A 24425-nucleotide genomic window follows, 5' to 3' on the forward strand; every position below is an offset into this window, starting at 1 on the left:
AGGCCAGGCAGCATCAGAGGAGCAGCAAAGCTGACGTTTTGGGTCGGTCCTCTGATACTGCCTGGCCTGCTGTGTTCCTCCAGCTCCACACTGTGTTATCTCTGACTCCTGCACCAGCAGTTCTTACTATCTCTGAATGAGTTATAACTCCACTTGTTTCTTTCTGTCCACAGATGCTGCCAGACCTGCTGAGTTTCTCAAGCTCTTGCTGATTTTAATTCAGATCTCTATCATCTGCAGTACTGCATTATTAATAAAACTGAAGGCTTCCACTTTGGAACTTGCTGCGCTCTTAATCAAGCTGTTTTTGTACAACCACAACACTGGCATCTATCCAGTAATGTAGAAAGTTGCTCAGTTATGTCCTGTCTACAAAAAAGGACGTTTCCAATCCAGCTGATTATGGCCCCATCAATCTGCTCTCAATTGTCAGCAAAGTAATGGGAGGGGGTGACATCAACAGTGCTCTCAAAGATCATTTAACACTGCTTACTGATGCTTAGTTTGGGTGCTGACCGGACTATTTGACTTCTGACCTCGTTAAATCAGATGTCCTGCTGGACTCACATGCTAGTTGCTAAGTGTTAGTCCTAGCCACTGGATTACAATGCAGTAACATTACCATTATGCTATCATTCCTAGTAAATATAAAATCACTTTTTTGGTTTTGCTTATAGCTACATTTGTTTGAGAAATTCAATATACATCCTTGGAGCACACAATTGTTGTTTGAGCTTGACTATTTTAGTGTCTGTGCAACAGAATGACATGACTGAATATCAGCATCGTCTTTACTGCTCATGCACACTTCTTTCACAACAATGTGGATAATAGTAATGATGGAAACAGGTTTGAAGACCCCATTCTATAGTTATTTTGAGAAAAGCATTCATGATGGCATTTCATTTTTAAATAAATGAACTTGTGTTAAATTGTTTGTTTTATTTTCCTCTTCTGCGTTACACTAATCCTTTGCAGTGAAGATTTAGTTTTATATATCTGAGTCTTTTTTTCTTTATCTTATTATAGTTGGGATCATGCTTATGAAAGGGAGTTGCAGTCCTTTTATGATTCAGGCGATGTTGGTGAGATTTGGTAAGGACCAAAAATGAAAGATTCTTATCTAGTGGCTCACATTCTATCTCTTTCCCCTTAGCCAGCCCTCTCTTGGATATTTTATTTAATGGAACAAATATCTTCAAACAATTAAAAAAGAGTTTCTACATAGTGTGATGCATATTAGTGCGCAGCTGTCAAGTTCATTGTGGAGACGAGGGGAATTTATTTGAATTTTCGTCAGGCTGATGCTTGATGGATAGTGCATGGCCATGAGCTATCTGTTTTCTTTATGTGGCCACTCTCATGTTCCAGCAACTGTCTTTTTCATGGCCCATATGCTGTAGGCCAAAAGTGACTGCTGCCTGCCTTTGCCACAGGTTCCAGGCAAGCAGCTCCCACCACCTTGAGGCACTAAGCATCACTAATTGGACATTGAGTTATGGAGAATAATTGCAGTCTTTGAAATTAAGAATGGTGTTGAGAGCATGATACTGTTGTGACTCAGGTTTATAACCTGAAATTCATCTTGGTGTTGGGTTTCTGACCTCACTGATAGTTTGGTCCAATGTGTTTGTGTGAAGGTTGGAATTTATTGGGTTGTGACTGGAATGATCACTGCTGCTCATATTCAAAGCCCATAAATGAGTGGGCACTCTTGCCAAAGATTCAGTGATCTGTTTGTGTATTTGCATGGAAGATTTATACATAAATTTTAAAGATTATCATATTCCTTCATCTTCTAATTTAGTGTCTTTTAACTTCAAATATATGGTTTGTGAGAAAAGTAAACCTGCAAAGCTTGTGAACAGTAAATGTAATTTAGTTAAGCTAGCATCTTACATGGTCCACAATCATTACCTTGTAAGTCTTGCAGATATATAATTTCCTACTTTATTTTCTTCACTGTTATGTTATTCGCAAAATAAACCAATCTAGAATAGTAAATAATGTTTGATTAAAAGTCACAAAGTCTGTTGTCCTCTAGGTTTGGTGAAGAAAGCATGGATCGTATCATAACATGGTTGGAATTGCAAAAAATTCCCAAAGATGCTGCCCTGCTGGATATTGGGACAGGAAACGGGTATTTTTTGATTGAACTTGTAAGTGTATTTTGAAGTCAGAAAAAAAAAGACTAAAATCTAAGTGTCATCATAAACCTAACTTAGTCCTGCCCACGCTCCAGCTACCTACCCATTACCCATATCTTTGCTAGAGTCCTATGAATGTTATAACCTTACCTTACGTTACATCATCTGCTTCTGCTTCTGCTTCTGTTTCAGTAAATCTTTTGGCTGCATTGTCTCTAATCATTTGAACCTCCTTCCCCGGGATTTCGGCTTTGTTAACTTCCTCAACATCTTCCTTTTGACAAAGGTTTTGTTGCTGTATACCACCTCCTCCTCTGAACCCCAAATCTAGACCTGTCTACTAGCTATCCACTTCCCTGCAAAGAGCTATGAGACATTTTTATGTTTGTAATAAATGCTATAAGTATGTAAGTTACTTTTTAAAAAATTGCACAGTGAATACTAATTTCCAAAGCAATTTTAGTTCCAGCCTGCTGCTTAGGTTATTTTGGACAGTCAGACCTAGGATAAATCTATCAATTATATAATGACATGCAAGCGAAGACAGCCAAAAGCAGGCCATTTTATGTATTAAATATATTCTGAGCTGATTGTTGGTATTCTATTTCTTTATTTCAGGCAAAATCTGGATTTACTAACCTGACTGGAATTGATAATTCTTCTCCTGCAGTAGAACTTGCTAAAGCTATTGCTGAAAAGGAAGACGTCGTGACTTTGAAATTACTGGTTAGGATTTTAGCAAACATTTCCTTCAAATGATTGTCAATTTTATGCCCATCAAATTTATCTTTCTTCTCCATTGCCTTCTCTAATTATATATCTTCCCTGTCCCCCACAAAAACTCTATGGCATTCAGAAACATGAAAGTCAGCAAGCAACTTTCCTCATGTCTCTGCTAATATCAGATTTTGACTGACAGCTGGAAAGGGGTGGACATCACTGCATTGACTCTATAAATAATTATTCTGGCTAAGGATAAACGTATTGGTGTTTTTTTCAGGTGGCTTGAACAAGGTTGGGAATTTTCACTGCTCAAAAACACTTACAAAATCCTGCATCTTACTTCCTCTGTTGAAACATAGATGTGCTGTGTTACAAGGCTACTCCCTTATAAATTTCTGACTTGTCACAAGCCGTGACTAGAAGATAATTTCCCTTCATGAGCTAGCCCTCCCTTCACCCCTCACCTGTTGATGACAGTGACAGGGTTGTGGTTCCAATGATGTAGCATCTCACTTGTCAATCTGCTTGTTTATTCTTTTTGTGATCCAGTTGCTTATTGAATTGTCTGCTGTTTTTATTGTAATGCCTTAAACTTTCCAGTTCTTAAACTATGAAAAATACTCAACAGAAATTCTTGGGAAATAGCTGCTGCACTCTTTTCATGCATTTATTCTTCAAACTCTCTTTTCTCCTGCTGGATTCACCACTTCCTTCATTGGTGGAAATGGGAATGATATATGTAGTATGAAGTTCTCCATGTTTGCTCATAATATTGCTGCAGCGTCCAAAACTAGTTCTTTTGTCATCCCTGTCTCAAGATTGGAAATCATTACTTGATATTCTAGGAGCTCCGACTAACCTACATGAGAGAACAATTGATTAGAAAGGAAATTTGTGTGATGTGAGACTGAAATATAGCCTGATAGCTGCAAAGTGGAGGTTAAAAGGCTCTAGTTAAAAATTGATTCCTATTTTATCCTCTTCCAAATTTGTGTTTTATTTTTCTAAAGAAGATAGGAGCAACTTGCTTGGAAATATCACTCCTTCCATGCAAGAAGGCCTCTCTGAGAAGGAGGGAAGGGATCAGGTGGAAACACATGGAGAGAAATTGCTATGTTAGCATTGTGAAACAAAGGGATGTTTGGAAAGCAGAGAGGGAAATGGTACAGAAGAGGGTGTGAGGCTTGAGGAGAATTCCAGTCTTTAAAATTATGCAGGAACCTGAAGCAGAGGGACAGGAGTAAGATAGGGGAGGGCTGGTTGACTGGGCAACAAGAATAAGAATTTTGAATTCATTGTAATGATGTATTGGAGGTTGGGGAGATCGGATGATGGGAGCATGTGACTTGGAATATATGGGAATTTTCCTGTACATAAGTCGAAGTTTATGGTAAGTTTTAATGTTAAGATGTAGGATAGTGCAGTCTACCTTTAAGGTGATGACAACATGGACTAGAGGTGGAGAATGTTACAAACACGGAGTAAATTGAAATGGAATAGAGAAAGCATAGGCGAGAATGCTGAATTTGGTAATGAACATGTTACAGAGATGCTGTTTGCAGCTGAGGGGTTGACTTTATTTTACCAGCAAGCAGTTGGAAGAAGCTTTGGCACATAAAATATCTTTTATCTGAGACACAATGTGATGTTTAACTTGTTACCATCTTCTCCTTTATATGGGTGATCAATGCTGGTAAAGCCAGCAATACCCATTTCCCATGAACAAATTAAAAAGAAACTTCAGGTTTTTAGGCAGGGGCAGTGACATAGAACTGGTTGTTCTCATCTTACATGTTGACGCTGACCCATGTTTGAAGAAAATGTCACTAAAGGGCAGCAACATAGATAGTGAAGAGAAGGATGTAACTGAGATGGTTGTCCAAGCAGCCATAAGGTGTATGTGGAAGCAATTTGGTTCCAGCATTGCCTTAGCTGACAGGAGAACGAGGAAGGGGAAGTTCCACAGACTGGATAGCTGAGGAGATATTGCAGTGGAATGAAATAATTATTGATATTTAAGATAACAGAAACTGAGGACGAAAGGAAGAGAAAAAGTAGTCACAATCACAAATGTACAAGATAACATTTATGACTTTGATTAGTGTGGTCTCAGTATTGTGGATGGACCAAAAGCTAAATTAGGTTAATTTGAATAAGAAATGGTGACAGAGGTAAGGGCCTATTTAGAAGGTACTCCAGGACTTTTGCAAACAAAGGAACCAATATAAGAATGGCATGCTGTTTAAAACAAGTGAAGGGGTTTAAATATTTTGTTGTTTGCACCTGTGATATGGCAATGCAGAATTAATTGCCATTCCAGTTGCCCAAAGGGCATTAAAAGTCAAGCATATAATGAGTGACTGGAGTCAGATATAGGTCAGAGAAGTAGGGTGGAACAGATTCCTTACCCTGAAGGCATTAATGAATCAGTCAAATATTTATGACAATCTGGCAAATTTGATGGCAATTTTCTGGTGCTAGCCCCAAAATTACTAGGTTTATAGAACATAGTCTGGCATGGTATGATTTGAATTGAAAATTTGTGGAATGCAGTTTACGTACCAACACCATTAGGCTATTGATCTGCACAAAATGAGTTTTGAAGGCAGATAAACAGCAATTTTGAGGAAACTGCAAGTAAGAGAGGCAAGGATATCAGCTATCAGGCGTGAAGTTGAGTATTCAGAAGCTGGAATGGAAGGGACTTGAACAAGGTGATGGGCTTCATGGATGATTGAGCTGAAGTCAGTAGTGAAGTATTGCAAAGAGTAAGTAAAATGTATTTGGAGAATAGCTGGGGAGAACCAGGAGAGGGTAAGGTTTGGAATGTCCAGAGAAGGCAGCAGCTTTGATGCAGTCAGCCTCAAATTTGATCTCAAAGTTCAGTGAGTTCCTCCTGTTTTGGCTCTGGGTTGGGGATGGGGAGGTTAATCTGTGAGAGTGTCAGCCACGGGGGAAGGGAATTTGAACATTATGCTCTCAAGTATTTTGAGGGAAAGGGAGTTGGCTTGTACATTCCATTTTAGGAAGATTATCTGGTTAGTTGGAATGTAGAGTTAATGCAATTAAAATAGATCTTTGGGTGTAATTGGTTCGTACATTGTACAGAGTAATTACGCTGAAGTTAATTGCTGGTAACATAACACATGAAGGAGGTGTAGTCTCATGCCAAGTTTATTTTTAATCTTTGCAAGCCCTTTGTGCAGGAATTCTAAGCATTTCTGAAGCATGCTACTAGAGCTCTGGCACCAACCAATTGTTTTAAGTGCACTGACATTGATTCTGTATCAGCATCCCCTTGTGATTAAGTACAGTGAATCTTAGAATGATTTAAGGCACCGAGACATCGGTTGTTCATAGTTCAAGTGAATCTGTTGCTGGGCGTACTTTTCCCACAATCGTTTCTTGCTACCAGTGGGCAATTTATGCAATGAAATTACACTGTTTAATGATTGTAATAAACTGTTCTGCTTTTAAGAGGGTTATGTGCCAAATATTTATCAGAGACAGTTTTATTGGTCCGTTGCTCACAAACATTTCACCATAATGACCAGTCATTCCAGCTGGTCACACAGATGAATTTACAGGTAATACTAACAGCCACAGGTTATAGCTAAGTGACTTATTCTTGTGTATTTCTGGAGAAATGTGACTAAAATACATGAAAGGGAGAATTTCCATCCATTACCTCTCAACACCCATCACCCCCTTGAGTTGATGCCAAAAAAAACTGGCGCAATTAGAACTTCTGAGATTCTATTCTGAACATAACTTCCCTTTGCTTTTAGGTGGAAGACTTTTTGCACCCATCTCCTAATCTTTCTCAGTATGAAATTTGCATTGACAAAGGTACTTTTGATGCCATCAGCCTTAGCCCTGACCACCCAGCTGAAAAACTGAGTTTATATCAGCAAGCCTTGCATTGTGTCCTGAAGGATGGAGGCCTTTTCCTTATAACAAGCTGTAACTGGACCAAAGAGGAACTCATCAGTCACTTCAATGAAGGCAAAATATTTTTATCATTATTTCGTTGGCGGTTTGAATTACCACATTTGTTGTCTTTAAGCACAAGTCTGCTATTGGTTAATTAAGAAACAATAGCTTCAAAATCATAATTTGCTATTTGGGCATTTTATTTCTTGCTGTGTACAGTGTCTGTGAAGTTTGTGAAACTGATTATAAATGGGCTACTCTTGTTGGAAGAGCAGTGTTTGAAATGGACTATGGTAGAAAATTGTGTAAATGCCAGATGCTAAGACAGCTTTACAACTGTTCTTTTACCTTTCTGTCACTTAATTTGGTTCCTCGTCAGTGCCACAGAACATTCCCTCCTAGCTATAAACTTTCAGGACGCTGCCTTTGCCATGTCTCCAGTGACTGCTGACGGCGATCAAGTGGCAAGAAAGAGCCTTATGTTGCTTCCCTCAGATTTCTTTAGCTTATGAAATAAGTTTATCTCCCTCAGTATTTGTGCTGTGAAGCACAAATACTGCAAGATGATCCCTCGGCACATCTGCTACACCAAATTAAATGAAAGTATGACTTCTGGAGGACACTGTACCATAACATATTAACAATGTGGACTGTCATTAACTTGTATCAGGCTTGGGCTATTCCTGACCTCCACTCCTACATTGAACGTCCTCTTAATGGATTTAATGGGCTATGTATTAGAGAAGTATGCTTTAAACTGCCAAATTAACTTTTAAAGAGGCAATATAATAGCTATGAATAATAAAGCATTTTGTTTTATTCCAGGATTTGAGCTGCTGCAGGAGCTACCGACACCCAAATTCCAATTTGGAGGCAAGACTGGACATAGTGTAACAGCACTGGTTTTCAAGTGGAAATGATAAGTCAGGATAACTGCAGCACATAAGACTCTCTGAGTGGTCAGCTCCAAACTGCTGTTTTTCTCAGACCAGAATTACTTTAACAAGCTGCAGCTAATCACGAGTTGAGCATTCCTATTACTCATACATTTTAATTTCACAATCTTGCCGTTTAATAGGCACTTCATTGTGGAAATGATCATTTTCAGTATGAACTCAATCACTCAACAAAGCCTGAAGTGATGACTAAAAGAGTTGTGATAAGGTAGTCTGAACTGATCTGTGACTTTTTAAATGAAGATTATTATTCCCTTCCATGCCCCGTTACAAACACCACACAGTATTCACAAAGTGCACCAATGGCCTCTAGTGGCAGCAAGCTGGGAATACATGAATCTGTGCGATCACATTCATGCCGTCTGTACTCAGCCGTAGAAGTAGGGCAGTCAGCTATTGAGCCTGCTCATATTTGGGAGAAACTTTGGTGCCAAAACAACAGATTGCAGTTCAGTCACGTTTTCCAAAAGTGCTTTGAGTTCAAGCCTTATTTTGCATCACGTTCAGAATCTGTATTGAAAGACATCGGAAATTGTTTTAGTGGATAAAGGCAAAATACTGTAGATGCTGGAAATTTGAAACAAACACAGAGAAGGCTGGACAAACTCAGCAGGTCTGGTAGCATCTGTGGAGAGAGAAACAGAGTTAGTGTTTCAAGTACAGTATGTCTTTGGACTAATTCTGTTTCTGTCTCAACAGATGTTGCCAGACCTGCTGAGTTTTTGCAGAGTTCTGTGTTTGTTTCGTTTTGGTGCATGTTACATGTCAGAATTATTGTGGGTGTTTTGAAACCCATTAAGAACATTTGCTCTCAAACTTAAAGGTTTAGCCAATGCGATGTGTTAATATGCATGGGGTGTGCATATTTAAATGTAGGCATTTACATAGTAATACACCTTGGCATAGATGGATTGAGGGTGACAGCCAATGACCTTCATAAATAAGGACATTTTCTTATAGATAAAGCAATTCTGAAGAAGAATCAAAAGTTAACCCTGTTTCCCTCTATAAATGTTACCAGAACTGCTGAGTTTCTCCATCATTCTGTTTGTTTCATTTTTTTTAAAATGCTGACTTATAATTTATAATGGACACTTGAGAAGCCAGAAGTTCCTGATAGAAATAGTAATGCATAAATTGGAATGGAAAGGTGGGAGAAGAAAATCACAGCTTTGTGTTAATTTTGATTTGATGTAGCATACTAGTACAATAAAGTGCGAGTCCAGTACTGTTAATTAGTGTCGTTGTATGTTTTCTTTTGTTCCCAAGCATTCCTGATTTTATTTTTCCTCATTTCCTTTTGACTGTTATCATCCTGTTCCCTGAAGGGGCTATTTTTGACTGGGATACAAGTCACAAGTGTTAATTTTAGGAAGGTGCATCATTAGACAATCAACCCTCCAGTACCTTCCAATTCTCTACTCTTTCTCTCTTAATACCATTCTGTAAGAGGGCATTGGACTTCCACTGGATGGGTCCATGATGTAGCGCTTTTCCTGCAGGAAACTTTCATTCTTATTGCCTTCCAAATGGCATTTGGAAGGATTTACAGGCTAATAATCAACTAGGAAAAGCTTCAAAGCTTTGAAAAGACTCTTGACCTGCTACTGACAACTGCCCAACTGTCTTATGTCCCCAAGCTAACAGTCCACCTGACTCTTAATCCTTGCTCTTGCTCTTGCTTTCTGATGGCCAGCCAGAGCTCATCCTCTCTCCCCCTCAAGCCCGTGTCTTTCTGCCAGAAGAACTGCTAGTTGTCCCACGGATTCTCTGCCACAGTTCCAAATCTCTGGCTGAGTTAAATCATTTATATTGTGCTGCCTGCTGATTTTTCCAAACCTACACTGCTCCCCACACCACCAAAAGCACATTTGCTGCAAACGGGTTCATCAGAAAACCTATCAAAAGCAAATGAGAATTTTTGTCTGGTTGCTGGATCAACTTTGTTCAATATCTTCCTGTTAGACTTTGGGAGGTGAAGGTGGGGCTGTTGCATACTGTGGCCTGCAGGGTGCCTATTGGAAAGCCTAGCCTATAGGTTCTCCATAAAGTGATAGCCCACCCTGACTTGGAACATTTACCATTCCTTCACTGGCACTGGGTCATAATCTGGAGGTTTAATGTCAATATGAGTGTACCAACTGAAGATGGACTGCTGTGGTGCAAGAAGGCAGCTCACTATAACATTTCAAGGACAATTAGGGATGGCAAGAGTACAGAAAACAAAGAATGCCCTTGGGCATGGGCAATACTCCCTCATATTTTCTTCAGTGCGTGGAATGATGTCCTGTGCTGCTCACAACCTCAATGCGTCAACGAGCTAGTCACACCTGTCCACGTGCAAGGAACCCTGCATCAACAGTTTAGGAGGAACATTGGGATCATATCACACCGTGGTAGATGGTGGAATTTGAATTCAATTAATAAATATTGAACTTTTCCCTTACTTAAAGGAACTGCCTTTAGATGTTTTGGTTGGATTTCAGCCTGATGCTGCTCCTCAATGGTCACCCCATGTGCAGAGGGGGAAGATTGGTCAGAAGTCCACCTCCTGGGTCTGGCCAAGGTGGCTATCAATGGGTCCAAGCAATAGGCCATGGAGGGGATCAGGCAGCTTGCTGTCTGTCCCTCTTCTGGTTACATCCATGCAGACCTCTTAAAAATAAATAATGGGAATTGTTTGTATTCTCCTGACTGCAGAATTGTCAAGTAAACAGTAGGTGGTGGTCTATGTCACACAGATAGTCACCCAGATCACTCTCAGAAAATATGATTAGCCAGAGACAGATTGATATGCTCTTTAACTGAAGGAACTATGTAACACCTTCCTTTAAGTCTTTTGTCACTTAATGAACGAAATATAAATGTTTACTCAACAGTGAAATTAAGTAGCAGATATTGAGAGTTAAGTAAACCAGATTGGCAGTCAAATTTCAATGACTCCCTATCAGCAAGGTGGCAAATACCGTATTAAGATAAATCCTATTTGCGCAAATGTCTAATGGGAAATGCTGGCAAATGGGACTAGATTAATTTAGGATATCTGGGCGGCATGGACGAGTTGGATCAAAGGGTTTGTTTCCATGCTATACAGCTCTATGACTCTAAATAGAAGGTTCTAAAGGATAATTTTGAAGGTGAGAAGGAAATGATAAGGCAGTAACACTGAAGGAGGGAATTCAAGTTAAGGGGTGGCAGAAGAGAAGCAGGATAGTGGAAGCAATGTAGATGATATACATAAAGGGACAGAGTTAGGAGAGAACAACAGATAAGGAAGGCAATGCCAAACAGTGATTTCAAGGACTGAATAAGTATAAAATTTTGCAGCACTGGGTGAAACCAGTTAGCCTATCGTGCCTGTTCCAGAACTTGGATAGAGCTGAGCTAACCAATTTTTCTCACTTCCCTGTTCTTTCCTTGGAGTCCTATAAATTTTTCCTTTTCAAGTATAAACCCAAATCCTTTTGCAACTTATGATCAAATCTCCTTTTGCTTTTCAGACAGTACATTAAAATATTAAAAGGAATTGTCTTTCATCTCACAGGAAGAGCTTCAAGCTTTGAAAAGGGAGTAACATTGAATAGGATAGAGGGGAGGTTAATGATATTACCTCCAGGGAAACTGCTTGATAAAGGGAATCATTGAGTTAATTAGGACATTTACAGGGAAAACTTTGACAATAGATGCTATATGATGTCTAGTTTGATTGATAGGTTACGGCAGAGAGACTGACTGTAAGTTTATACAGGAGCAATGTGACCATGCATACATACAGGAGTTTGACTGAAGAGTACAGCGAGACAGTAAGATCTTGGAATCATTTGTTGGAGAAGGTCAAAAGTGTGAGAGGATGATAACAGTGGGAGTGTGAAAGCTAGTGCAGGGAGAGGAAGGGTGGAAAAGCAAAAGAGCTTTCACCTGGGTTTGGCATCCTTTTGCAATCACAGTGCAAATGGGAGCAACAGAATTTAAGACATTAAACACAGTTTGCAACGTAAACATCAAACAGCAAGCTGAGAGTTTAAGGTCGGGGATTGGTGAAAGATGCAGTGCCTGGAGCAGGAAATAGTTCAGACAGTCAGGGGTCATGATCAGTCAGGAAGCCAGAGAGTAGTTTGTGGCCTGCAAGAAGGTCACATTAAACCAGAGTCTGAACAAAGGTCAGTAAACTAATCCTGCACCCTACAGGAGTCAAAAAAGTCTTAAGTGTAAGTCAAAGAATCTGGTGTCTGCATAATAACATGAAGTACATAGTATGGAATATGTTACTCTTGATTACTTAATTTAGTTTTTTTTATGCCTGCTACATAACAATGTCTCAGTGTCACACAGAACCATGTTGCCAACCTGTATGCAATTACAGAGTTTCCTAAGTCAACCATCCACACCTAATCTTACCAGATGTACTGGAATTGATTTCCTTGCTTACTTATCCTCAGAAAAAAAAACGCTGTCTGCAATACACTTACAATTTTGTCCTTCCAATTTTGCTTGAAATCTGTCCCTATTATGTAGAATATACTGCAGTTGATAGTAGTAAAGTTAATTGAATCTGAAAATCAAAACAACTAAAACTGTATTGAATAATATGTAAAATGTGACAAATTTACTGATGGGCAAATGATGATTCCTGAAATGTAAATTTCACTGAATAGCGTTTAACCCATACTTTTTATGTTCCCATTGATGATCAATAACCTTGATATATGGATGACCACACCTCATTTTGCAGCTTCGTGATTCTGTTATTTTGAGAAAGCTTTGACCTTTCTGTTTTCTAAACATGCGTTGCCTTTATGTTGAACCAAAAAATCTCAATGACTTTTTCACAATAGTGTGTTTTTTGTTTGGCGTCTGTTCTTTATCCTCATCTTCTACTGTGGTAAAAATGACAGTTTTGAAGCTGTGATTTGTGAAGTAGTGTGTTTTCAATTATTTCTGTACAGTGCTGTAAACAAGCCAATCTATGGAAATGAGTAGCCCTGGGGTTATGGTTGAGGTACATGGATATTCTTTCACTTGGTGTTTGCTGGCTTTGTCATGAACAATCTGCTTTCTGACAGCATGCTGATTACAGACTTGCTGAGAGTACCGTTCCAGCTGTTCCAAGTAACCTAAATTCTATCCCATTTTTCTGATTAACAACTGCTATCTCTACATATAGTCCAATGGTATTATTTTCCTTTGAAACCCCCATCCCAAAAAAAAATGTATAAATGTACAATGCCCCTCAATTACACTCAACTTAGCTCCTGTGGCTGAGAGACTTGGATTCCTTACAAGGTCTCAATATTCACTTCTTTGTCTATACTCTTCAGCTCTTCATTCTAGCCACTATGCTCTGTTCCTCTTCATCTAGATTATTTTTTATCTCTTGCTCCCTCCCTTTGCTTTAACTAAATTTCATATTGATTCCTTTGACTGTGCCTTCAATGTGCAACAAGACAAATTTGTTTACATCCCTGCTGTTCACTTTATTTTAAATTTGTTCAAGGGATACAGGTGTCAGTGGCAAGGCCAGCATTTGCTGTCAATTCCTAGTTGTGATTGAGAAGATGGTGTGAGCTGATTTCTTGTTCTGTAATGGTTCACGTGGTATAAATACACCCGCAGTGTTCTTCAGGAGGTAGACACAGGATTTTGACTCGGTGCCAATTAAGAAATGAAGATGTAGTTCCCAGTCAGGATAATGTGTTTTTGTTTTTTTTTGGTGACCGTTTTGAAAATGGAGATATTCTTAAGTGCCTGCTGCCCTTGTCCTTCTGGTACAGAGTTCAGGTTTGGTAGGTTCTGTTGCAGTCAGTGCAGTCACATTGTGCCACGTAGAGGGAGTGATTGTTTACAGTAGTGGATGGAGGACTGGTCAAGTTGGCTGCTTTGTCCTGGATGTTCTTGAGCTTCTTAAGTGTTGTTGGAGCTGCACTCGTCCAGGTAAGTGGGGATTACACCATTACATCCCTGACTGGTACCTCGTACATGATGGATAAGCATTGGATAGTCAAGATGTGAGTTACTCAGTGCAGGATTCCCAATCTCTGATCTGCTGTTGCAGCCACAGTATTTATTTGGCTAGTCCAGTTAAGTTTCTGGTCAAAGGTGATTCCCAGGATATTGAGAGTGGAGGATTCTGAGACATTAAGGCAATTGACTATCAAGTGGATAAGATTCTCTCTTGTCGGAGATGTTCATTGCCTGGCAATTTTGAGGAGCAATTGGTACTTGCCACTTATCAACTCCAGTGTGCTGCTGCAGGAATGAATGAACTGCTTCAGTAGGTGAGTTGTCAATGGCATTGTGCAATCATCAGCACACATCCTACTCTGACCTCATGATGAAAAGAAGGTAATTGATGAAGCATTGGCATGAAGATGGTCAGGCTTAGAACCAGGGCCAAAGACAGAAGGCAAAAGCTGCAGTGCTGCTCCTGGTCTGTGTCCCCCAAACTCGAAACTGAGCACAGCAGTCCTGATCCAAACTAAAACCTGCTGGCCCTGCTTGTAAACCAGAGCACAGCTTTCTCACCCCCCAATTTGACCTTGGCCACCCCACCCCAAATCCAATCATTGTGGCCCCACTCCACCCGACTCAAGTACTGACCACCTCTATATCCCCAGGCCTGTGTTATTGGGTTGTTCAGAACATTGTTAAGAGGAAATTCCTGCAGCAATGGCCTGATGCTGAGATGATTGGATCCACAACCATCTTCCATTTAAGATAGGAATGACTCTAGACAGTAGAGATATGTTTCCCTTATTCTAATAGTGTTCAGTTTTATTAAAGTTCCTTAATGCCACATTTGGTCAAATACTACCTTGATGCCAAGGGGAATCATTCTCCTCTCACCTCTTGAGTTCAACTTTTTAGTCCCTGTTTGGACCAAGTCAGTAATGCAAGCTGGAGCTGGCAGAACCAAACTGAACATCAGTGAGCATTGTTGAGCCATTGTTCAGTGAGTGCAGTTTGATAGCACTTTAATGACACCTTAGATTGTTAGATTTTGACACTTTATTTGGTACAATTTGCTGTGTAAGGAGTAAACTTGTGATGGTATCATAAAGCTGCACATCACTAAGGAAAGACCATATAGTATAATTGGAGTTAGAACACTTTTACACTACCAGACACTTCAGTCTGGAAGACTTATATGAGCATCTGGATATGATCACACAAAGAAGATAGTTTAGTCCTTAAAAATATAATATTAGAGCTTATGCATATCCAAGATCGCACACATAGCAGTATTAGTATTAATGTATAATGATAAAAATATTGCCTTTAAGTCTAGGCCTGACAACATGTCTTGCAATATTTTCGTTGAAAAAAAACGCACAGCATTATTGAAAACTACTACATTTGGAATCTGGGAATTAACTATTGTTCATTTTCATTTTGCAATTAGTCAAATAGATTATAGGTGAATGAGGAGTCAGAGTGCATACTACACTGGGCAGCAGATATTTAATTCCTTGAATTTTAAGTAATACATTGATTAATTAAAATTAATTTATTAAATTGCCTATGTTTCTAAATAGTATATTTGAACATCATTTTATTCACTATATATTCATTCCAGTCAAGGATGTAGGAAACAAAATTTCATTCTATACAGGTTTATTCAAATAATTGCCTTTCCCTACTCATCCCTCAACACCAATTAATGGGTGTTTGGAGCATTTCTAATTGTAGCAAATATCACTCCTCTGTTTACCACAATTGCCATTATGGTCAATAGTGCTTGAAACTAGCTGGTTTGACATTTTCCTCAGCTTGTGATCTACCTGTTTGAGAAGTAACAATTGGATAGAATGTATTTCAAACTGATTTTATAGACTGGGATTTGCTCCAATTGTCTTACATATACTTCACTCTAAACTATAAACTAAAAGTAAATGGTGTCTCTGTCACAATTAGCAGTTGAACAAATGATCAAAACATGGAAACTTGAATTGCCAGTCTGCTTCAATTAAATCTTTCACTACAATATCCCAAATAGTGCAGACTTAATGACCGTTTTTCTTGTCATTGAAGATTCAGGTATCTCTGCCAAAGTTTAGCTGAACATTAAACGTTTAAAAGAAGAAACTTGCTCTTTTTACTGCTCAGGTAATGCAAAATGCAAGGATGGCCCTTGGGCTCAGCTTCACTATGTGTCTGCAGATTCAATTTTTTTTTTTGCGAATGCTTTAAGGGCTGACTGAAGATTAGCTCATAATGCATAGTTAGAAAATTGAATGTGCACCTGATATTTACTGGTATTTGGTTTCAGTAGATGAGGTTACCTACCAAGATCGCACACTTGTAATATTAGCCGTTCAAAGCGGACGGGGCATATAACGTTTCCTAATCTCCCACAGATCAGCAAAAAGCGACGGAAATAGACAACAGCCAGATTTCACTATGAGTAAATGTATTTGTTACATTTGCACTTGTTCAGTGAATGTTAATAGGCTTTCACAGCACAAGTTCTCATCAGCCAACTAGTACTAAAGTATCAGAGATAGTAGGAACTGCAGATGCTGGAGAATCTGAGACAACAAGGTGCAGAGCTGGATGAACACAGCAGGCCAAGCAGCATCATAGGAGCAGGAAAGCTGACGTTTCGGGCCGAGACCCTTCATCAGAAATGGGGGAGGGGAAGGGAGTTCTGAAATAAATAGGAGAGAGGGGGAAGCGGATAGAAGATGGATAGAGGAGGAGATAGGTGGAGAGGAAACAGACAGGTCAAAGAGATGGGGATGGAGCCAGTAAAGGTGAGTGTAGGTGGGGAGGTAGGGAGGAGATAGGTCAGTCCAGGGAGGACGGACAGGTCAAGGGGGCGGGATGAGGTTATGGAAGATGAGGTGGGAGGAGGGGATAGGTGGGAGGAAGAACAGGTTAGGGAGGCAGGGACGAGCTGGGCTGGTTTTGGGATGCGATAGGGGGAGGGGAGATTTTGAAGCTTGTGAAATCCACATTGATACCATTTGGCTGCAGGGTTCCCAAGCGGAATATGAGTTGCTGTTCCTGCAACCTTCGGGTGGCATTGTTGTGGCACTGCAGGATGTACATGTCGTCTGAGGAATGGGAGGGGGAGTTGAAATGGTTCGCGACTGGGAGGTGCAGTTGTTTGTTGCGAACCGAGCGTAGGTGTTCTGCAAAGCGGTCCCCAAGCCTCCGCTTGGTTTCCCCGATGTAGAGGAGGCCACAACGGGTACAGCGGATGCAATATACCACATTAGCAGATGTGCAGGTGAACGTCTGCTTGATGTGGAAAGTCTTCTTGGGGTCTGGGATGGGGCTGAGGGAGGAGGTGTGGGGGCAGGTGTAGCACTTCCTGCGGTTACAGGGAAAAGTGCCGGGTGTGGTGGGGCTGGAGGGGAGCGTGGAGCAGACAAGGGAGTCACGGAGAGAGTGGTCCCTCCGGAAAGCAGATAAGGGTGGGGAGGGAAAGATGTCTTCGGTGGTGGGGTCGGATTGCAGATGGCGGAAGTGTTGGAGGATGATGCATTGGATCCGGAGGTTGGTGGGGTGGTATGTGAGGACGAGGGGGATTCTTTTTTGGTTGTTATTGCGGGGACAGGGTGTGAGGAATGAGTTGCGGGAAATGCGGGAGACACAGTGGAGGGTGTTCTCGACCACTGAGCGGGTGAAATTGCGGTCCTTGAAAAACGAGGACATCTGAGACGTGCGGGAGTGGAATGCCTCATCCTGGGAGCAGATGCGGCGAAGGCGAAGGAGTTGGGAATAGGGGATGGCATTTTTGCAGGAAGGTGGGTGGGAGGAGGTGTATTCTAGGTAGCTGTGGGAGTCGGTGGGCTTGAAATGGATATCAGTTTCTAGGTGGTTGCCCGAGATGGAGACAGAGAGGTCCAGGAAGGTGAAAGAGGTATTAGAGATGGTCCAGGTGAACTTAAGGCTGGGGTGGAAGGTTTTGGTGAAGTGGATGAACTGTTCGAGCTCCTCGCGGGAGCACGAGGCGCGCCGATACAGTCATCAATGTAACGGAGGAAGAGGTGGGGTTTAGGGCCAGTGTAGGTACGGAAGAGGGATTGTTCCACGTAACCTACAAAGAGGCAGGCATAGCTTGGGCCCATGCGGGTACCCATGGCCACTCCCTTTGTCTGTAGGAAGTGGGAGGAATTGAGAGAGAAGTTGTTGAGGGTGAGGACGAGTTCGGCTAAGCGGATGAGGGTGTCAGAGGAGGGGGACTGGTCGGGCCTGCGGGACAGGAAGAAGCAGAGGGCCTTTAGGCCATCTGCATGGGGAATGCCGGTGTATAGGAACTGGACGTCCATGGTAAAGATGAGATGTTGGGGACTGGGGAATTGGAAGTTCTGGAGGAGGTGGAGGGCATGGGTGGTGTCACGGACGTAGATAGGGAGTTCCTGGACCAAGAGGGAGAAAATGGAGTCCAGATAGTTGGAGATAAGTTCGGTGGGGCAGGAGCAGGCGGAGACAATGGATCGACCAGGTCATTCAGGTTTGTGGATTTTGGGAAGGAGATAGAAGCGGGCGGTGCGGGGTTGGGGAACGATAAGGTTGGAGGCCGTGGGTGGGATGTCACCTGAGGTGATGAGGTTGTGGATGGTTTGGGAGATGATGGTTTGGTGCTCGGGGGTGGGGTCATGATCACGGGGGCGGTAGGAGGAGGTGTCGGAGAGTTGGCGTCTGGCCTCGGCGATGCCATACTACAACTGCGCCTCCCTTGTCCGCAGGTTTTGTGGTGAGGTTGGGATTGGAGCGGAGGGCTGCAAGTTCTGCGGAGGAGAGGCTGGAGTGGGTGAGAGGGGTGGAGAGGTTGAGGCGATTGATGTCTCTACGGCAGTTGGAGATGAAGAGGTCGAGGGAGGGTAGGAGGCCTTGGGGTGGTGTCCAGGAGGAGGGGGTGTGTTGGAGGCGGGAGAAGGGGTCAGTAGAGGAGGGTTAGGTTCACGGTTAAAGAAGTAAGCATGGAGGCGGAGGCGGTGGAAAAACTGCTCTATGTCCAGACGTGACCGGTATTCGTTGATGTGGAGGGGGACAAAGGTGAGCCCTTTACTGAGGACTGACCATTCGTCCTCAGTAAGGGGGAGGTCTGGGGGGATGGTGAAGACTCGGCAGGGCTGAGTGTTACTGTCTCATCTGGGACCTGACTGAAGAACGATGCATCTCCCTAACCAATCAGATAATGAATCGTTAATGACGTATGAAAATCCAAACCAGGATGTGTCAGTTAGTTGAATATTGAATTAAGTATTTATTCAGGTACAGAAAATTAAATAGAGAGAATTAAAGATTGGATTAAGGAGATAAAGGGGAAAAAAATTTCCTTCTTAAAAATACCTCCAATAATAATTAACATTTGAAGGAATGGATGTTCACTGCAGTAATAGAATATTTTCAATGCTGGGGTTTGATTGACAATAATTAAGAAATACCATGCCATTGAAAGGGTACTCACACTGAAATTGACCTATTTTCAATCTTTTTGTGGTGGGTTTACTGCATATATATGGGATATGTAGAGCAATCTCGTACCACTCCATATATTTGAATGGGAATCACTCCATGAAATGTCATTTTGTAAGAAGCTTTTTAGAGGAAAAATTATCTCCAATAGCAGCTTCCAGATTTCTCTGATTATCTGTGCATTTGTAGCCTTTCAAAGTTACAAATATTTGTCTGTGATGTACGTTTGGCAAAATAATAAATTTCTATGCAATTGAAAATCCTTTATATCAATGTAAGGAGGTGATGACACGGTAGTATTATCACTAGAACGTATTAATCCAGAGACCCAGATAATGTTCTGGGGACCTAGATTCAAATCCCATCCATAACAGATGGTGGAATTTTAATTCAATTAAAATCTGATATTAAAATGACCATGAAACTGTTGGTCACTAATGTTCTTTAAGAAAGGAAACTGCTATCCTTATCTGGTCTAGCCTACTTGTGACTACAGACCCACAGCAATACAGTTAATTCTGAACTGTCCTCTGGGCAATTAGGGATTGGCAATAACTAATGCCCACAACCTGTGAATGAATTTTTAAAAATGAGAATGGATAGTAAAAAGTAACTCACTTCTCTTGCCATTAAAATATGGTCTCTTTGTCTGTCATTGCTTGAAGCTCCATTGTTTGTTTTAACACTGTAATTGAACAAAAGAGTATATTTTTTTCCTTCTGATGAGAAAAGTTCTTTAGAACTTAACAACATTGTAATGGGAAAATCTGATGTACTTTGAAGTAGTATGGATAAAATAAAACCTGCAAACACACTGTTCTTGGATTTTCAGAAGGCATTTGATAATGTGCCACATCAAAGCTGGTTGCTTAAAACTAAAGCTCTTGTTTTGCGGATAACATATTAGCATGGGTCGGAGGTTGTCTAACGACAGAACACAAAGGATATGCATAAATGGGTCTGTGTCAGGATGTTACGAGTGGAGTTCCAGGGCATCTGTGCTGACACCTCAATATTTTCAATTTACATCAGTGACTTAAAGAAAGGGAGGGAAGACAGGATTGCTAAATTCACAGATGACACAAAGAAAAGTCAGAAATTTTGTTGTGAAAAAAGAAACAAAGAAGTTGAGTAAGTGGGCAAAAATCTGGCAGTTGGAGTATAATGTGGGCAAATGTGAAGTTCTTCACTTTAGAAGGAAGAATGAAAAAGCAGAATATAATTTTAGCAGAGAATGTAAGCCAAAAAAAAGTTAGTATAAAGGTACAACATGTAATCGAGAAGACTAATGGGATGCTATCCTTTATTATGAATGGAATTGAACATAACCATAAAGATGTTATGCTTCAGTTATGTAGGTCAGGAGTGAGACCACATCTTGAATACTGTGTGTAATTTTATGAACATGAAATAGAAGCAGATGTCGACCATTCAGTCCATCCAACCTCCTCTGCCATTCTATAAGATCATAGCTGATCTGTTTGTGTTTCAAGTTCCACATTTACAACTACCTCAGATGGCCTTTAATTGTCTGTGTAACAAGAATCTATCTACATCTCCTTAAAATTACTTAATCACCCCACCTTCTGAGGCAGAGAGTTCAAAGGTCGCACAAATCTCTGAAAGAAATGAAAAGAAAATTCTCCTCATCTCTGACCTAAAAGGGTAGACCCTAGTTTTAAAGTAGAGTCCCCCTAGTTCTAGACTCACCCACAAGAGGGAACGTTTCAACATTCACCTTGTAAAGACCAGTTAGGATCTTATACACTTCAATCAAGACACCCCTCACTCTTCTAAACTTCCAAAGCCCAGCTTCTCCAACCTTTCCTCATAAGATAACCCACTTGTTCCAGGTATCAATCTAGTAAACTTCCTCTGAACCAAAGACAGTGGAAGCAGAGTCCTTGGATACTTTTAAGGTGGAGATAGAAAGATTCTTGTTAGGCCAGGTAATCAAAGGTAGATGAGAATGTGGATTTCACAATGCCAACAGATCTATCATGATCTTATTGAATATAAGAGCAGGTTCAAGCATCCAAATGACCTACTTCTAGAGTCATAGAGCCAGAGAGATGTACAGCACAGAAACAGACCTTTTAGGCCAACTCGTCCGTGCCAACCAGATATCCCAAATTATTCTAGTCCCATTTGCCAGCATTTAGTCCATATCCCTCTAAACCATTCCAATCATATGACCATCCAGATGCTTTTTAAATGTTGTAATTGTACCAACCTCCACTACTTCCTCTGGCAGTTCATTCCATACATGCACCACCCTCTGCATTAACAAGTTGCCCCTTAGGTCCCTTTTAAATCTTTCCCCTCTCACTTTAAACCAATGCCCTCTAGTTTTGGACTCCCAACCCTGGGGTAAAGACCTTGACTGTTCACCCTATCCATGCCCCTCATGATTTTATAAACTTCTATAAGGTCACCCCTCTGCTTCTGATGTTCCAGGGAAAATAGCCCCAGCCTATTCAGCCTCTCCCTATAGCTCAAACCCTCCAACCCTGGCAACATTCTTGTAAATGACTTCTGAACTCTTTCAAGTTTCAATTTTTAGATTCAGATTTTAAATTTTATTGTCACATGTACTCCAGCACAGAAGTACAGGAGTACAGTGAAAAGCGTGTAATGTCACCTCACATGGTCCCATCTCAGGTACCAAGGAACCTAGATACAAAACAAACTTAGGTACAAAGTAGTAAGAGAAACGAGAGTTAAAAATTTAAGCATTACTTCATAGATTAGTAGAAAAATAAAGGAATAGATAATAGTTTACATCAAAGTCTTTCATAGTTTAAACTAGGGAAATAAAGGAATAAGTTAAAAGTTCGAGACAACAAGGTGCAGGGCTGGATGAACACAGCAGGCCAAGCAGCATCATAGGAGCAGAGAGGCTGACGTTTCAGGCCTAGACCCTTCATCAGAAAAGGGGGAGGGGAAGGGGGTTCTGAAATAAATAGGGAGAGAGTGGGAGGCGGATAGAAGAGGGATAGAGGAGAGGAAAGGTAGAGAGGAAACAAACAGGTCGAAGAGGCGGGGATGGAACCAGTAAAGGTGAGTGTAGGTAGGGAGTTAGGAAGGCGATAGGTCAGTCCAGGGAGGACGGACAGGTCAAGGGGGCGGGATGAGGTTGGTCGGTAGGAGATGGAGGTGCGGCTTGAGGTGGGAGGAGGGGATAGGTGGGAGGAAGAACCGGTTAGGGAGGCAGGGACGAGCTGGACTGGTTTTGGGATGCGGTAGGGGGAGGGGAGTTTTTGAAACTTGTGAAATCCAACAGTCTTTGACGAGTCCTCCACATATTTTGCCCTCTGGGGAGATTCAGTTGTCTGTTCTCAATGCTGCCACCGCAGATACCGTTGCTGCTGCTGGAACTGTCGTCTCTCCGATCTCCCCCAGTGCCTTGAGAACATGCAGGTTCCGCTCGCACACCAAGCCAAGACACCGCCAAGAGACCAGGTCGGGACCTGTCACGTGACGCTGAGAGACCAGGCCAAGAGCCACCACAAGCTGCCAAGAGACCAGGCTGAGAACTGCCATGGGGTAGGTGAACTGCAAGAGGGGGAGAAAAACAAAAAAAGGGAAAACTGAGAAGGAAACGGAAATAAATGAAGGAGCAGAGGAGCTATGGATGGACCATCCTACATTGCCACCATCTTGACTGGAAGTTTCACAACATCTTTCCTCTAGTAGGGAGATCAGAACTGAATGCAGAAAATCAATGTTCTTCTGCTATTTAATTTGATCCTCTGTGATCAGGTTGTTACTTATAGAATTGCACACTGCTGCTTTAATGGCTCCAGCTGATTAGAACATAGAACATAGAACATAGAACATAACAGCGCAGTACAGGCCCTTCGGCCCTTGATGTTGTGCCAACCTGTGAAACCAATCTGAAGCCCAGATTGAGTGTATCTGTGTGCTTGTTGGGTTTTTCCAAGGAGAAGTATTTCAAATCACCTTAGAGCACAATTCAGCACAAATAAATACAACATTTTACAGGCAACAAATCTTTTCAATATTTTGTTGAATGCCATAAATGTTGAATATTGATACGGAATTACAATTTTGTAGATTTTCAGCCAGCCATTACATCCATTTGGAGTCAGTACATGCCTCAAGCATTGGATCAACGGAGAAAGAAGTAATTGGTGCCTTGTGAAGGTGGAAATCAAAACTCTAATTGCTAAATTGAATTTAGCTGAAATTGCATTTCATGCTTTGCTACTCTGGATGTTTCTAAAAAATACAGAACTGTAGAACCACTGAAAGTTAGACTTTAAAAAAAAAATGATTAATTTGTGAGATGATTCATTGAGAAATGTTTAATATATTCCTAATATTTTCAGGAGCTAGTGTGCATTTTGGAAATTAGGAATATATATTTACCATTAATTTACAGAGATGAGTAATATTGTGTAGAGATGGTTTACAGACGCATACAGATGTGACTGAATGATAAGAATTCATAAATATCCTACTGAATGCCTTGGCAAATGCGGGTCACTGTGAAATCCCATTAAGTTAATATTACTTCTGGCACCCATACTCTGTTTACTGCAAAAGTACATCATGCATAGCAGTATGTAGTGAGAGGATGTACCAAATTAGCTCTATGAGTAATGCATTTTTCAGAGCCTTACTTTGATCTGATTGTTTTCTAGAGAGCAGTTGAGTCAGCCTAACCGATTCAGTTCAACATACGGTATACTGTTTTTCTTTAAATGAGTTTGTGCACCTTAACATTTAACTCTAAATTCCACAGAGTTTTTGTTTTACTTCCCCCTCCATTTTGTTCAAAGTCTTTTTCAGGGTTAACTATGATCCATGAGTGGGCTGTGTTCTAAACTTGATGGTTATTCCTCTGATGTTTCCTCACCTAGGTCCTCAGCAGTGTGGGTGATCAGGTTGTTACTTATAGAATTGCACACTGCTGCTTTAATGGCTCCAGCTGATTAGAACATAGAACATAGAACATAACAGCGCAGTACAGGCCCTTTGGCCCTTGATGTTGTGCCGACCTGTGAAACCAATCTGAAGCCCATCTAACCTACACTATTCCATTATCATCCATATGTTTATCCAATGACCATTTAAATGCCCTTAAAGTTGGCGATTAAATTCCCCTCCTGAATTAAGTGCAGAAAATACAATCCAATTGTAAAGAGGGTCATGTTATAGTCAAGGATAGTAAGAACTGCCGATGCTGGAGTCTGAGATAACACAGTGTGGAGCT

At 41.0% G+C, this 24425-nt stretch overlaps 1 protein-coding gene across 1 annotated transcript in view; it reads left to right on the top strand.

Moving 5' to 3' along the window:
* The window catches only part of eef1akmt2 (EEF1A lysine methyltransferase 2), an 11573-nt gene extending 2579 nt beyond the window's left edge, over positions 1 to 8994 (top strand). The window contains exons 2-6 of the mRNA XM_020516981.2: positions 1030 to 1095; positions 2045 to 2159; positions 2766 to 2873; positions 6659 to 6875; positions 7629 to 8994. Of these exons, the coding sequence (XP_020372570.1) occupies positions 1030 to 1095; positions 2045 to 2159; positions 2766 to 2873; positions 6659 to 6875; positions 7629 to 7723 (601 nt within the window). The 3' untranslated portion in view covers positions 7724 to 8994. The remainder of the gene's footprint in view (positions 1 to 1029; positions 1096 to 2044; positions 2160 to 2765; positions 2874 to 6658; positions 6876 to 7628) is intronic.
* The last annotated feature ends 15431 nt before the right edge of the window (positions 8995 to 24425 follow it).

The sequence above is a fragment of the Rhincodon typus genome, chromosome 20, assembly GCF_021869965.1.
Source record: "Rhincodon typus isolate 14 chromosome 20, sRhiTyp1.1, whole genome shotgun sequence".
In the NCBI taxonomy this organism is placed as follows: domain Eukaryota; kingdom Metazoa; phylum Chordata; class Chondrichthyes; order Orectolobiformes; family Rhincodontidae; genus Rhincodon; species Rhincodon typus.